Genomic DNA, 16,241 nt, shown 5'->3' with positions numbered 1-16,241 from the left:
GGTCATACGGTTCACTTTAAATAACCGAAGATGATTGTACACAAAGTGTCCAATCCTAAGTGACAAAAGCATATTTATTCCTTTCACCAACTCCCAAAGAGAATGACTCAAAGGACGCACTTACCCCTTCTTCACATATTGGTAGGCTACGTCCCGCAGGCCTGGCCGAAAGACAGAAATTCGGTGCCATGTGGTCTTCTGACTGACATCTCCTGAGACAGAAAGAACAAAAGTGTTATCAGCGTGATAAGAAAACAAGCAAGGGTGGTGAAACACCGGCCCAATCTTTCTCTAAGCAAAGGAAAGCTCTTTGCGATATGTGTCAACTGCTAAGGTCCCTATAAAGGTTCTTACACAAACTACTAAAAAGGTTTCTAAATTAACTTTAAAACACATTCTACAATATGAAATGTCCCAATTCACCTTGCTAAAAAATATCCTCTCCTAATTATGGAACATCCTCGCTACCTCCATTTCACAGGCATTCCATCAGATTCGCAAGAGAGGTTCAATATATGGTTATTTATTCTAGTAAGACATTGCTGTAAAAATCGGCAACAGAATGACCAGGGGAGGAAGGAAGTTATAGTGATGCTGGTTTAGCACCCTGCTCAATTTGGGGCCATCCATTGGCGGTATGTCCTGTTCACATATTTTCCCTGGGAACTGTGTGTTGGTTTGTTTCATTTTCTTTTGCGTGTGGCCAGGGATTACAATACCAGACTTCCTGGACCTGTGCTGGGACATCACTAAGATTCCATATGCTGCCTGCCTGTCTGCCGTGACCCATTCCTCACTTTAGGGAACACTGTTCCATAGGGGGCGGTGGGGAGATTGTAAAAGGGGAGGACCCTGTTTTGAAGGACTGTTGACAAAACCAATGATGGAAGTGAAATTGGATAGATTTCACAGTGGAGACAGACAGGTCCCTATTAAGTAGTTGGTGATTGGAGCCAGAGGAGAACAATTGGTGCTGGTAAGGCGTATGAAACTATGTTGCAGTGCCAAGTACTCCATTCACCCAGGTGAGGAAGGAGACACTACAACACAATATAGATGCACACCTGGATTGTATGGCTGGCACTGTACTCAGATGGTATGCCCCATTGAAATTGCATAAAAGCCTCACAATGAAAGTGTTTATGGTGGGTCGGAAGAAGGAGACAGACACTCGGAAGACAGGATTCAAATTATTTAACGAAACTTACTAGTAGAAAGCCTAACTTTAACTAGTACTAAAGGGAATATCCTATTTAGCTAAAGAAACTAAAGGTACTCATCAGTCAGGAAGTCCAAAGTAAATATGTCCCCCGTCCCAACTAACCCCATCTGACCCAGTTAGGCAAAGTTTGAATGCAGTACCCTCTGGGAACACTACACACAACTCTGACTACAGGTATAGGCAACCCAACCTTTGGTATAAGCTTGTACTACACAGTTTAGGTAGCGTGTTGAGCAGCCAGGCTTATCTCAAGAGGGCAAATGTGAGCTGTAGTGGAGTTACACAAATATTCACAGTTACAGGTAATCAAATAAACTCTTACACTCAAGGTTTCTTGCATAAACAATTATTAATCTATCAGTCAGTTATAAAGCCTTCTTCAGAAGGGAGTAATAGAATAGTAACACAAATATACTTCAATACTGTACACTTTGAGTTTCTGAATCAGACAAGACCCTTTTGGGATGGCCCACAGACAACCTACACCCACAGGTGACTTCAGTAACAAGGGTGCTGGGGACATTAATATCTTACTGTTGGCATTCAGAACACTCTTTAAAACTTGGTAAAAGGCAAAGGTTATTAGAACACAAGAGAACACAAATATTCTTGAGCAGTGCCAATACTTTTAGAGTTCACTAGAAGTGTCATTCAATTCAATAGGCTAAGCCAAAGGCAATGGGCAAAAGTCTTGGATAGGATAAAGCACTTCTGGTAAGTAAATGGAGAAGTCTTCGCACAAGTTCTTAGGAGTCTTTGATGAAAAGAAGAATCAAATGTAGGGCCACAAGCTGATTAGACTTGCGAGTTGTGGTCGTTACAAGCACTGCTACCGTAAGAGGTAAGTTCTCTTAGACTTGTTTTACAGTACCTTGGTAAAGAAGAAAAGATGCAGCTGATGACTTCTTTTGCTGTGCAGCTCTGCAGATCTCACAGTTCCTGTGCCTCAGTCGTGGGGGCAAGAGGGAGGACATCGGGGACTCCTGCAATGCACTGGGATTGCCAAAACCCGCAACCAGCAAACTTCACTTTCAGTGGCTGTTTCGCGTTTCAGCTAACGCAAATAGCAACAACGCGGTTCTTGGCTATCAAGGTGGACTGTCCTTGCTTCTGGGATCCCGCACTCTGCTGAGAGGGCTCGGGCTTGGTCAGTCCTACTTCGTGGGAGTCCAGAGGATCTTCCAAAAGCTTTAGGCCAGCTTAAAAGTAACACACACAATCTGGTGTCCCTCTCCCTGGCTATACGGTTTCCAGCAGCAACTCTGAGGAAATTCAACCAGCGCCGGGATGGGTATCCAGGTGGCTTACTTTGGAGTTGATTGGTTCCACCAACTCAAAAGGGATAAATTGTCCTTGCAGGGGCTTCTCTGTCGATGCGAACTTGGCATTTCGGCACTGCAGCAGGGCTTCCCTGGGCAAACCAATGGTCCAGGAGTTGCAGCAGGCGTCCTCTTCAAGCTCTTCTTCGGTTCCTTCGTCCAGTGGTCGACTCTGCCTTCCAAGTCAAAAGACTCGCCTTTTATTCAGTTCTCTCCCATTCATTCCAGCCTAGCTGTCACTCACCCAGCAGGCTGGCTGTCCTTGCCGGACAGTCAGCCAGCCAATCACCACAGAGTGCATTTGGGTCTCCTAGGAGACTAAGCACGGGGAGTTTCGGCCACCTCACTCACTTCCTGCCTACCCCAGACACCCTGGAGCCAGAGGCAGGTTTCACTCCTGAAGCCCGCCAAAGGCGAAATGAACAAAGAGACCAAACCTGGTTTGGCGCGCAGAGAAACTCTCTAAAAGGAACTTTTCACAAAGATATGGTGAAAAAAGAAGACTGTGGGACCATTTTGTTAAAGATGGCTCTGCGCCATTTTAAAAAAAGATGGCTCCCGCAGTTAGCGTTACCGGAGCTGCAAACAGCTGCGGTAAATGCAAACCATGGTAATTCGGAACAAAACCACTGCCACCAGCCATTCTGCCAGGAAAGGGTAACATAAAAATGTTACATGAGCATTTACACACAGGGGATACTAAGTAACCCCTCCAGCACTCTATTGTAAAATAGGGTGTGCTGGGTCTAGCAAGTACAATGCTAAGTAAAGTCAATTTCACTTTACTGCTCTGGGAAACAGTAGTTTATCCCAGAGAAGGTATTTAAACCTTGGGAAATCTAAAATAATTCCCTGTGCCACTGCACTGAAGGTGCAGTGTGACAATTGTAGAAGATGATGCCTATGGAGTTTGTCAGACTCCATAACCAAAAGAAACAGGTAAAATTCACACAAAAATACATGAGAGAGTGGGGGGAAAAAGGGTCACACTCTCTCCAGGTTAAAAAAATCAAGTCCTCAAAATCCAGCAGAGTTGCTGGGGGTCTCTAAGGTGGAGGGAATTAGCAAAGTTTTTAGAAGTCTCCCTAACGGACCCTACCACTATATTTAAACTAAAATGCACCCAGCAAATGTCTAGTCTTCTCCAGGTCTCTTCAGATCCTTTGATAGTCTCCGTATTTATAGATTTTCTCTGTGATAGATATTTCCTAATATAGATAGTATTTGAGATCAATTCTTGTAACTCTTCAAAAATACTCTTATGTTTTGAAATTTCTGGGATCCTAGGTCTAGAATATCTTCCTCTCGGACATTTCCTCACACTGTGATTATCACTTAAATATTCTTCCCAGTCTTTTTTTCCTTACAATTTCCTGAGATGGGCTTCTCTTGACCCCTACTTAAACATACATTGTGATAACTTCTGTCTTACAGTGTTTCTTTGATTAGCTTGCTCATTCAGGCATTATATATCTGGTTTCTCATTATAGGATTCTGCGTTAGACTTCCTCCAGTCTTGAACTTGAAAAGAAGGTGGCTTTTTCCCCATCCTCCCAGGGAACTTGTTTCCAGTCTCTGTTGGTTACCCACCTATGTTACTTAACCACCTCTTTTCTAAGCTTTTCACTGCTCATCTTACTTGGTTTGCTGCTGGATAACTCGTCCTGTGGACTGGGATGAGTGTCTCCCTTCATATAATAACGCTCCTCCTTGATCGGGTTATTCTTTTACAACTCTAATTACACAATATTAGTTCAGTTTTCTCATCCTTAGGACTGCAACATGTTCCTTCCAATCTAGAATGGTGTCTCAGCAGCCTTCCGCTTCCCCCGGTACACCTCTCTGTGCAGAGGACGGCCACAGGGCTTGGCTCTCGCTCAGGATTGCTTTCTTGCTCTTTTTGCTTCTCGGATTCCCGTTCTCAGGTCCTCGTCAGGGTCCTGCTCCGCACAGGTGCTAGCGATTGGAAGTGGCTCACGCGTCCCGTGCCAGTGATCTCGGCATGGTTCTTCGGGTGTCCTGCCCACCACGCAACTCTTGTGGTCACGACACCACTGGGTATTTCGTTCCTCCTTTCCTCACAATGCTCTGCTCGCATCTGCATACGCCAGACTCTGGCGTCTCGTACTGGCGTTCTCTGCCTCGCTGAATGTCACGGGATCTGACGCTTGCTTTCGCTCCACCTTCACAAGGCGTAATGATGTTAGGGGGCGTCCCCTGCGCACAATGCTCTCCTCTTCATCTCCTACTTGTCAGAGTTAAATATGCGCCTCTTGTTAAAAGAGGCGTCTTCCTTTTCTTGCACAGTTGGGTTTCTTTTTGCATTGCCTTCAGCCAACTTTATTTTTACAGGCAGTCCCATGTCTGCGGCTATGGTAGTTGGCCCTAGGGAGTTCCTTATAGGAACAGAGTCCTTGGCCCCAAAGTGGGAGTCTCTCCCGGTAAGGTCCCACTTGCCTAGACCCATAGGGAGGGTTTTGCGCAGCAGGATCTCCTCTCTAGCCTCACAGGGGGTGGGGAGTGCTCCCCTTTGGGGTGAAGGGACGAAATCCTGAGATTCATCACAGGTTGTAAAACCTTTAGTGTTAGCAATGGAGAATAAGCCCACTTTTAAAAAGTTGGAATCAGTTCTGTGCTGCGGGTCTCACTAGGAGAGGGGAATAGTGCATAAAAATGATAAATCTCCCTAGCAACGCAGCCATTGTTTTTCCCGGGTTCCATTGGTATCTAAATTCCAAGAGGTTGTATATTCTTCCTGTGATGTACCCCTCCTTTCTTCTTAGGTTGAATCAGCTTGCTCTTTTCGAGGGTCAAGCAGGCGCTTGGTACCACCCAGAAGGACTGTCCCATTCACTTCCATGCACACATTGCATACTCTCAAAATAATGTTGGGGCGTTAAATGGTTGTTTCTTGCCCTGACATTCTCCTTCCCATCTTTAAATCTTTTGGTCCTGAATGTAGACTATGATAGATAGGATCTCTGGTCCTTCCCTTGGGGGGACTAGGTGGTGGTAGACTCTGGGTGTTCTCGAGGCCACAAACTCAGACCTGCAAGACTAAGGCACAACCAAAGGCTTTGGTGAAATGGCAGAAGACTTCTATCCAGTGGAGGAGAGGGGTTTGAAAGTAGACTCCTGCACAGGCCTCTGAGGTGGGAAGTCTTAAGCTGTAGGATAAAGTTGACCACTATAAGGCAAGCATCTGATCAATAAAGTGTAACGTAGTGTTGTCCCACTGCTCGTGCTCTTCTCCCTCCACTCTTTCAGATCTGAGTTGTTGTGGTGGAAATTCATGTCTCCGCAGGTCTGGAATGCAACAACTCAGCATTACCAACATGGTGTTGTGCCTGAATACAGGTTGAGCAGGTGGAGAGTTGCACGTTGCTGTAAGGCTGGTCCTTGGACACGCCACATAACCATGCTCTGAAGTGAACTGCAGTGTCCACCTTCTCTGGTGCCTCTCCATCTGCAGGAGAGACTATGCATCATCAGTGAATGTGTACACTGACACGAAGCTGCAGGTTCCTACCACAGCTAGAATGAAGTCACCCAGCTAGTCTGTGTGGCATGGTCCTCTAATGCTCTCCAGCTACTGTCATCAGGACTGTGTTGCAAACTTCACAAGTGGCACTGGGGTGTATCCCTAATCTTCGGCCTGGGCAATTCTAGATTTGGGGAAAGCAGTAACAGCCGACCTTTCCACAAGAAATGCAATTTTGCCACTCACTTTAAATTGGGGCATCTCTTTGGTCATGGTGTTTATGCAGACATGTAAGGGAATAGTCTCGTCTGTCCATAGTCGTCCTAGCATTAGTCAACTGGTGGTAATACTAGAAGCATTGTAATGATGGCCTCAAACATCTAGCTGGACCTCTGGACCTTTTTCTTTCAATCCTGAATGAGTGGAGCCTTTTTTCACTCATTCATTCTTGTGGGCTCAGTCTTTTGGAACTCTATTCTTTGTACTCCACCTGTACTATGGAGTCTGTCTGCTCCATAGCTCTTAAAGGCATCTGTGTTTTTACAACTGCAGCACACAACTCCTCATGGGCAGTGTTGCTGGGGACTAGGGTCCTTCTTTAAGATGATTTTTCTATATCCTCAAGTAACTACAGTTCTTAAGGATAGAGAGATATTTAGTATCTCTCCCAAAACTTTAGTCTGAGAGATTGGCACACACCACCTTCAGCTGAGCGACAAAGGGATACCTGATATCCCCCTTCTCTCTCTGCTCCGCTCCTGTGACTTTTTTAGTCATATAGGCAATCACCTAGTTATGGCTGGTAGCAGTGGACATGATCAACCAACTATTGTTTATTTATTTATACAGCAGGCTATGGCCATAGCCTTGATAGTGCACAATAGGGGCACTCAAGTACCAACTTGGGGCCTGCCTTCTTTTTTTGCCATTACTAATGTGGTTTTTCTTCGTCTACCGTTCTGGAAGGGGGGGGCCTGTGTGCGTGTTTTGCCTTTGGCGGGAACCCTTGGGTATCTCCGCCTAGACTCCAGAGTGCCTGGGCAGGCAGGAAGTGGGGGAGGAGTTTTCCACCCCCATGTCCTTTGTCTGCCTGAGTGCCTGAATAGGTCCAGTTCCCACACGGGGCCTGGCTGTCCTGATTGGACAGCCAAACGCCCCTTTCTGTACAATGCTGAGAAAGGCAGGGGAGTGTGTGCTGGAACTGTATAAAAGGTGAGGCTTCTGGAGTGAAAAGCAAGTTGGCCACAGGAAACTGAAGTAACCTAAGAAGACGACCAGAGACGTCTGCAGACCCTTTGCAACATCTTGAAGCAACCACTGCTGTTCTGACCCAGTTTCCTGTGTGACAGAGGAGCTCCGAAAAGGATGACTCCTTCCCTTTGGCTGATGGGAACAACCAGTCCCAAGACGAACTTTGAAACAATCCATCTCCCAAGATCCTAGGCATTTCCAGAGCTGTGGAACCCCAATACCAGGAGACCGGCTGCCCATTTTGAGTGCATCGTTGTGGAGGGCGCGAATCCGCCCAAATCTTTGGTGATCCCGTAAGGACACTCCAGAGATCCGATCGAACTCGGCTAGACCCCCTCACCAGTGTGTGTCACTGCAGGAAGCGAAGAAGATTGACCGGGCGTCCATGTCCTTTGTTGGTGCTGCGGAAAAGGCGCCAAAAACCGCAGAGTGAACCACGAAGTAGGTGAAAGTCGTGCTATAGGTCCACTCTCAAGACTGCTGCTGAGAGACCCCATCCATTGTCCTTCAGTCATCAGACCAAGGAATCCAGAGATCGGGTCCAGAGCTGCAACATATTGGAGCATCCAGCACAAACATTTTCTTCAAACCCAAGTTACTGTGGGGAAAAAGGTATTGCTTACCTGATTCCGAGAAGTCCTCCAGAGCGTTCGAGTTCACGTAGGTGTGCCGAAGGCAACCCCCTCTTATCTCAGACCCAAGCTGCTGCTTGTGTCCCCTTCTCAAGTCCGTTTTAAGGTCTCCCTTGTTAGTTGTTAACTTGCTGCTTCAATAACACTAGAAACTGGAAGAAATCCACAGGAACTCTTTGTAATTCAATATGCGTCAAGACTTCAAGCCCTCTACGAACTGCCTTTAGCTAGGGTTGCGTTTTTGGACTTAAGGGACTTACTAGGCGAAGAAACCGTCTCTGGAACCTTGAACTAAGCTTATGTTACACTAACCAATTTCCTCCCGCTAAGGGACTTCACTATATGTGTTTGCAGAGTAAACCTATTACTGTATAAACAGTCGAAAACCGCCTGAGTGCGCAATAACCGATAATATGCTAACATTGTCTTTTCCCTGTCTAATGTTGCTACAAATGTAACCGCGAACAAAAACATAAGTGAAAGTGCCCTTTGTAGTGTATTATCAAGTATTCCTAAGTGTTCTAGTATAAACATCTGAAGTATAAGTGATTCTGGTGTACATATAGTAAATATATACTTTTTATATTATAAATGTAAATGCTTCTTTGTTTTGTCTGTCTAGCTAAGATTCAGTGTCCTTACCTACAGCTCACATCTTCCTCTTAAAATAAGCTTGACTGCTCAGCACTCTACCAAGGTCCTGAGCTAGCACAGACTGATACTAAGAGTTTGGGATCTACAAACCACTGGGATAGCTTACTAAAGTCTTACTGCCAGTAGGACTTTAGGGAAACTCCCCTAACAGAGACAACCTCCCGAAGAATATCATGGCACCATCAGATGGCTGTTAGGGAGAATTCTCATTTCTCTGCCAATTCCCTTCAACCTTAGAGACCCCCGAGCTCTTTTGCTGGACTTTAGAACTTTTTTTATCCTGAGTGAGTGAGCTCTTTTTCCTCCCTCACTCACTCACTCACGTATTTTGATCTGATTTGGAATATGCGTTTCCTTTGTTTTTGGAGTCTGATAAACTCCATAGGCATCTACATTTTGTATGATGACACACATCACCTTCAGTGCAGTGTCAGATAAATCCTTTAGATTTCTCTTAAGGTTTAAATATCTTTTTTTTGGTGAACTACAGTTCCCAAGAACAGTAAAGTGAAATTGACTTTACTTACCTTTTCCCTTTGTGGGTCCAGCACACCCCATTTTATGTGAAGTGTTGGGGGGGTTACTTAGTAGCCCCTTTTCCTACTTACTCATATAACATTTTTTATGTTACTCTCACAACTTTAAATGGCCGGTGGCAGTGGTTTATTTATCCTACCATTGTGCTTTTCTGCCGCAGGCTGATTCCTCAGCTGTGTTATAGCACCCAATGGGTCACCATGGTGTCAAAATGGCCCTGGTCTTCTTCTTTCGCCATTTCTTGCTTGCAAGGTCTTTCTTGGGTTTTACTCTGCGCTCCAAACCAGGTTTGACCCTTTTGTTAGTTTTGCCTTTGGTGGACTTCAGTACTGAAACCCGACTCTGGCTCTAGTGTGTCTGGTAGGGCAGGAAGTGAGGGAGGTGCCCGAAACTCCCCTGTCCTTAGTCTCCAGGGAAACCTGAATTCACCCAGTCCTGATTGGCTGGCTAGCTGGCTGTCCTTGCAGGATGACAGCCACCCTGCTTTGTGTGTGACAGCTAGGCTGGGCATGAATGGGAGAAACCTGCATAAAAGGCAAGGGTTCTTGGACTGAAGACAGAGTCGACTACTGGGAAGAACAACCCGATGAGGAAACCGTGAACAAAGCTTGCTGCATCCTCCTAGACCGTTGAACTGCCTGGTGAAGCCCTGCTGCTGTGCTAAAACTCCTTTTTCTGATCGACAAGAGAAGCTCCGGAAAGGGCTACTACTTTGACTTGGGTTGGTGGGGCAAACTAACCCGGAGACTAACTTTGAGGGAAGACCTTCCCCAACTGGCTGTACTTCTTTGCTGCTGCTGGAACCGAGTGCCAGGGGTCGAGAAATCCATAGTCGAGTGCAACGTCTGTAAGCCGGCCAAAAGCTCCAGGAAGATCTTGAGGACCCTCCCGAAGCAGGACGACCCAAGCTCGAGTGACCTCAACAGAGTGCTGGACTCAAGGAGTGAAGGAAGCCCAACCGGTGTCCAAGATCCGCAGTGTTGCTGTTTACCACGCACTGAAACCACGAAGTGCCGCTGATCCCAAGAATACCGGTAGCTGCCGCCGACCTTTGAATAGCTTTGCAGGAGTCCTCCAGACATCCCCCCCTCTTTCTCCACGACTGAGGCACAGGAACACAGGATCGGCATCACTGCAACCAGACAGAAGCCAGCTGGATCCTCTTTTTGTAACCAAAGGTACTGTTCTGACTTGGGGGGACTTCCCTCTTACTCTGTAGTTCTGCTCTTATCACTTAAGACTTGAAGTAGCTGCTTTTCTAGAATTTAACTTAGCTCTAACTTTCACAAGTGTAACAGCTTGTGACCCAACAGTGATTTTCTACAACAAACTCTACTTTGTGTAAGATGTTCTGCTAGCTAAGAAGTGCCTCCGCTCTATAAACTCTGCTCCAATTGACTTTGGCTGTCCTGGCTCCCTGCAGACTCTTCTAGTCCATGGACTTTGATTCTTACTGTCCCTCATAGGGGATTCATTGGTTTATAACTACTATTGCTGGGAAAGGTTTTTATCTAGACTCCATTGGAAGATTTAAAAGTGCTTGCATGCTTTGAGTACCTGTTTAACCTTTGTCCTTCCTTTAACCTTTCCTTTCTACCAACCTCAGAATTTTACAAAGTTCAAAGCTGATATATAAATGCCAAAACTGTCCTAGTTAGTGAAGTCACCTCAGGGTGTAGAAAGTGTATGAAGCATCTCCAAATAGTATCTACTTGCTTTGCCTTGATTCTGAGAAAGTATTTTAAAGTGTATTTTTATTGTTGCCCATTGCCCTTTTTAAAGAATGCTTATTTAAAACTGACCATTAAATAATTAATTATTTTACGAGAAAACCTTGAGTGGAAGTGTTATTTGGATACTTTTATTTGTGGATTTCAATACTACAGCTCTACAGCTGACATCTACCCCTCCTGAGATAAGTCTGGCTACTCAGTCACAGTACCAACTTGTGTAGTACAGAATTATACAAATAGGTAGGTTACCCAATACCAAGAGGACAAGGCTGGTGTAGTCTCCCACAGGATTACTACATCAATCCTTGCCCAACAATGGCATCCCCCTTCTTTTGAGGATACCCCATCCCTGCCTGATGCCTTAATAGCTTACTGTAACACCTCCCCTCATCCACTTACAAAACATGCTAAGGACCTAATGTGAACTGTATGCAAGTCATCACGCTCAGACCTAAAGTCTAAAATTAAGGAAAATACCTTCTCAGCCTACACGTCATCTACAACAATTACCCAGACTTTACCTACAAGAATTCAAGAATTTCCATTTCCATAACTACTAAAGAACTGCAGCGAGGAAGATGAACGGAGGAATGCAGATCAAGCAAAGTCAGGAACACAGGCTGCGCTCTAGTCATTGCAAGCGAATACCTGTGCCCGGGAGATTTAAACCAGTGGAGCAGCTGCCCGGGGAGAGCTGCTGGTGAGAGAAAGCTGCCTCTAACGGAATGAGCGGAGAGACCACAAGGCTGGAGAGGGAGCCGTATAGCAGACCGGCTCAAGAACTGAAAACGGGGAATTGACCGCAAAAAGTAACACGCTGCGGGAATGCCAGAAGCCAACAGAGGGCTCTCCGACGTTCGCAGGTGTTTGAAGGCAGCCCTTTGCCTCACCAGTGCCTGAAGACATGAAGCAGAAAAGCCCTGCAGAGACCACAGGACATAGAGAAGCCAAGAAGCAGATATGGCAACCGAAGAGGAGATGCTGACCAAATGCTGCCAGTTTACCACGAGAGGAGAATACGCCAGTCAAAGTCAGTGATTCCACCCACAGGAAGCAGGAACGCCAGGGCTTATTGGCAGCCATGCCAAAACCAAGTAAACATTAATGAAGTACATGAGAGAGACCAAAAGACTTTCTTCAAAAGAGGGAATGGAAGGAAAACAAAGCTTTTAAGACTGAGTATATGCGATACACATGTAAAAAAAGCCTAGCAGGATAAAATACCAGACAAATGAACTATGTTGGGGTGGTCAGGAAAGGTCCCCAGGAGCAAGGGGTGTTTTATGTTGCGCGCGCCATATTTATGATGGGGGTGCGGTGAACTGAGCGCAATGTTGCAATTTCAAACTATGTAGAAACAGACGGGAAAGGGTATTAATGCGCATGGAAGGAAGAGAACTGGTCAGAAAAACCAATGTGAAGAGAATATGACAGTTATTAAACATGCATATACATGGATACAAATACATAGGGAATTTTTTAATGTAATTGTGTGGGCTTTTTACAAATGGATTAGAACACAGCAGTCAGGGCTGTTGCCAAGTGAACTTTGACTTTTTAGAAACTGATTCTGCAGGATTTCAGAGGCCAGAGGACGGGTAAATCAGTAACTTCAACCTTCACGGCCAGCTCAGCTGCTGGAGACAGCCATGGGGGGTTTATGGTCTGATAAGTATCGCAAACGGCAGATGTAATCTCCTGAAAGCAGGGGAGCTTGACAGAGGGGTTGGCATTTTTTTTTGGCAAGCAGTAAAACATGGGGTGAGTCAATGCCCAAGGCTAAAGTAATTTAAACCAAGAAGTTTCAATTGTATTTTCAGATGTGCTGTGTACAATGAAGCAGGAGTTATTTAGATTAGAATGTTCAATGGAACCAGTGACCTGGGGAATTAGATGGTTATCATCCATTCAAAGAGAACGGTTTAGCCAGCCTTCTTCATATCGCTTGAAATATATTTAGGCAAACCATGTACAATTAAGAGTTAAGGTTAAAAGGGGTTAGGCCAGTTACTGCTAGTAATGAATTATGTATGCATACAAATATTTAACTGAATGAGATCATGACCTACCACAAACAAATCCTTAGAAGAGGTGTGTTCGACACATGAGCTGAAGATGGTAGCTAAGATAACCTTTGCAAATGAAAATGTAGGAATTGGAGACAAATGGGATTTCTTGGAAGAGGCTTTGTCCAATCACACGAGGGGATGGTATCTGGGAGTATTTTAACAGTTGCAAAAATGTATATAAAATGTCGTCAACTGATGTGGTTTTGTTGAGAATTGGTTCTACAGCATCATCTAACTGCTCCCTGGATAATTGTACAATTCCTCAGGTGGTGGGCCCGCTTCGGTTAAGGTAATTAAGGTGCCCGCCCCCACAACTATTAGGAAAAAGCAGAAACAAGAGAATTTCCACGAGAGGAGTGCAGAGCCCACCTGAGATAAGCCCCGGCAGGGAAATATACCAGACAAGTAAAAAGTGTAAAGAGCATGTATAACAAAGTCCTCACAGGAGAGTATAACAGGCAGTTGCAAGTGAGTGCATCCAAGAAAGCCCTAGTAGGAAAAGTACACCAGGCAAGGACAGGTTAAACATTGTATAGGGAATACGTGAATCAAAGAGGACCTGAGAAAAGCAAATCAGGATTAGCGAAAAGGCTGTGCTGACCACAGGAGGAGGAGGAGGAGGAGGAGGAGTGGAAACCTGGCAGGAGTGTACACTAGGTATCCTAACAATACAAAGACAGAGAGCCAAGTTGTTTTGTACATTTGATCAAGAGAAACTAGAGAAACTGACATTGTTGAATAAGCATCTAAGGGAAGAGAAATCCAGGGGAAGGAAACCACCCTCTAGTTGTAACCTTTATGTTGGAGTTACACAGTTTCCTTTCTGAATATTTATGAACGACTTCAGGCCAAAGACATAATTACCCTATTCACTTTGTTTATTTTATAAGAATGTGAGGGCCAGAACAGTACTTTGGACACTGGACAGTTTTGCTTCGGACATTCTGACTTTGACAAACCCTTAGTTTTGGTTTTAGGTAGGGAAACACCACTTAGTGCAGGGACAGAGTCATTTCCCCACTCATTTTATTTTTATCAAATTCATTGACCAAAACCATGAATACCTTGTGTCCGTGGCCAATTCCTGGCTCCTCACAACACCCTTAAACCAAATCACTTAGTAAAACCATCTGAAACACATGTACTGTTCCTAACTTTTAATAACTTTATTCCAGCCTGTTTTAATGAGCCCAACCCTATCTCAAATGAGTCAGTGGCCAGGGAGGGAGCAGGAAAGCAGCGTAAAAGGTTCAGTATGGCAGAGTGATGCAGGAGTCTCTTCCAGTACTGCAGGAGAGTAAAGTTAGTTTTAAAAGGGAGGAGAAGGGAATCAGGGTGTTCCCTTGTAGGTTTGCCCCAAGGACCAGTGTCCTAAGGCAGCGTTAGAGTACAAGGCATAAATTAGTTTTCAAAAATTGATTAGCAGAGTTGGCGAATTAATTTTTTCTTGATTAGCGAACAACCCCATTTGATTAGCAATTTTATATTAATGTTTTTAATGCCACCAGAAGATACTTGTACCCAAGATTTAAAATGAGCAACAATACAGCTGTTTTGTGTTCCTGCTGAATTAAGACATTAGTGAGAAGTCAGGCCTTGCAAATGCTTTAAAATTACACCAGACCTGCAGGTTGATTAACTTTGTTTACCCACTCGACTGAAGAGACATGCACTAGACCCATGGCAATGGATGACAACAAATTTAAATGCAATGGTGCATGTCACCACAAACCCACTTTAGTTTGGCACACTGCTGCCACCTAGAGGCCAGCCATGCACAGTTAAACTTTTTTTGACATTTACTGCAAACAAAGTAAAGTTTATTTAAATGTTTCAAACATCCCCTGCACATGCTACTGGCCCTTCTTAAAATCTACTCGACTATGCAAGTGGGCAAAAATACTTTGCGAGCCCTTGATGAGTGTCTGTAAAAAGGTTAGCTGCATGAATGGACACAAATGAATAGATACGAGAAAAGGCTCTGAAAACAGTTTGGCCAGCTCTCTCTACTGCAGGTGCAAATATTTAATGCAATCATAATCATAGAGGAAATTGAGCCCTGGAGGCCAGCCACAGTGTGCAGTTTTGCAGTGGGTCTGTAGATGTGCAGACTGGATGAAATTATTGATCGCTGCTTTAAGTAAATATCAAATTAGCTTTGTGTATTCATTATGTAAAAGACTAAGCAGTGTGGATGCTGTAGCAAGCATAGAACTGAGCAAACTAGGCAGAATATTGTAGTTTGCGGCCATCTCACTTTCAGGGTAGCGGGTATAAAGCAATATGGTAAGATTGAATGTCAAGGAGTATGGGATCAGCTCATGGGTTGAACAACAGTTGCAAGCTGTATGTAACCAGCAGGCCACAGAACTAGGTTTGCCCTCCAAGCATTTGGCTGCGTGGTCATGTACATTTCAAAAGGGTCCACTCGTCATATGATGCATCTTCCCCACCAAAATGAAATCTAGTTGACACTGAGATTTAGATACTGAACTGTAAAGCATGGAGACGATGCAGTGTTTTACGGTAGCAATCCTGTAATTATGCATTATGTAACCAATTACATTTTTAGAAAAGGTGCTGAAAGCCTTTTAAAAAAAAAATAACTAACATACTGCTCTTTGACAGACAGGATACAGTTAGCCTAATAACAGCATTATCCTGATTATTTCTGGTTTGCAATTATTTGAAAAAGAAAATGCGCGTAGCCCTCCCACACAGACATTTTGGCACATTAGTGAAGAGGATGATTACTGCTGCACTCTCTCTCCGTTAGCCGCTTTGAACTGGCAGTCAGAGAAACGAGGGTGGAGAGAGCTCTGAAGGCAAGAGAGGAATGCTGGGTGAGCTGTGCTTTCATTGAACATGGTGACTTAAATAGCTAGCTTTGCTACACAAGTGCTGATTTAATTCGCAAACCTACAGAATTGCATAGCAAATTGCTCCGCAACACTGCTTATTTTCTGCCTTGGAGTATAATGGGTGGCCCACCCCAACGTAAATCAATGAGGGACCTTGAGTGGTGCGAGATAAAGCCATCAAGGAAGTGCATCAGAAGTGCTGTTACCTATTGGCGTTATAATAAAATACCCAGAAGTGCTGTTAGCTGTTGTGTTGGTCGTGCTGGCAGGATATAATTTGGCTCTGCCCCTCCCACACTGGAAAAGCACTACCTAAGAGGCGAGCATGCGCATCTGCGCGAACGCAACACGGAAGTGCATCAGAAGTGGTGGTTGTGCTGACAGGGTGTGTATCAGCGTGAAGACGTACAGGGAGAATTACTTCCTGTTGCTCCCTAATCTGAGCCGTTGGACTGTGGAATTACTAAAGCACTATTTGGACA

General features: G+C 44.8%; 1 protein-coding gene across 2 annotated transcripts in view; it reads right to left on the bottom strand.

Annotated features, from left to right (window-relative positions):
* Positions 1 to 16,241, bottom strand: part of SSBP1 (single stranded DNA binding protein 1) — a 262,275-nt gene that overhangs the window by 79,480 nt on the left and 166,554 nt on the right. For both annotated transcript variants that reach the window (XM_069628751.1, XM_069628752.1), the window contains one exon: positions 125 to 212. In XM_069628751.1, the coding sequence (XP_069484852.1) occupies positions 125 to 212 (88 nt within the window). The remainder of the gene's footprint in view (positions 1 to 124; positions 213 to 16,241) is intronic.

Source organism: Ambystoma mexicanum, chromosome 12, assembly GCF_040938575.1.
Source record: "Ambystoma mexicanum isolate Mex_15411 chromosome 12, UKY_AmexF1_1, whole genome shotgun sequence".
Classification (NCBI taxonomy): domain Eukaryota; kingdom Metazoa; phylum Chordata; class Amphibia; order Caudata; family Ambystomatidae; genus Ambystoma; species Ambystoma mexicanum.
This window is presented reverse-complemented; position numbering and strand designations above follow the sequence as displayed.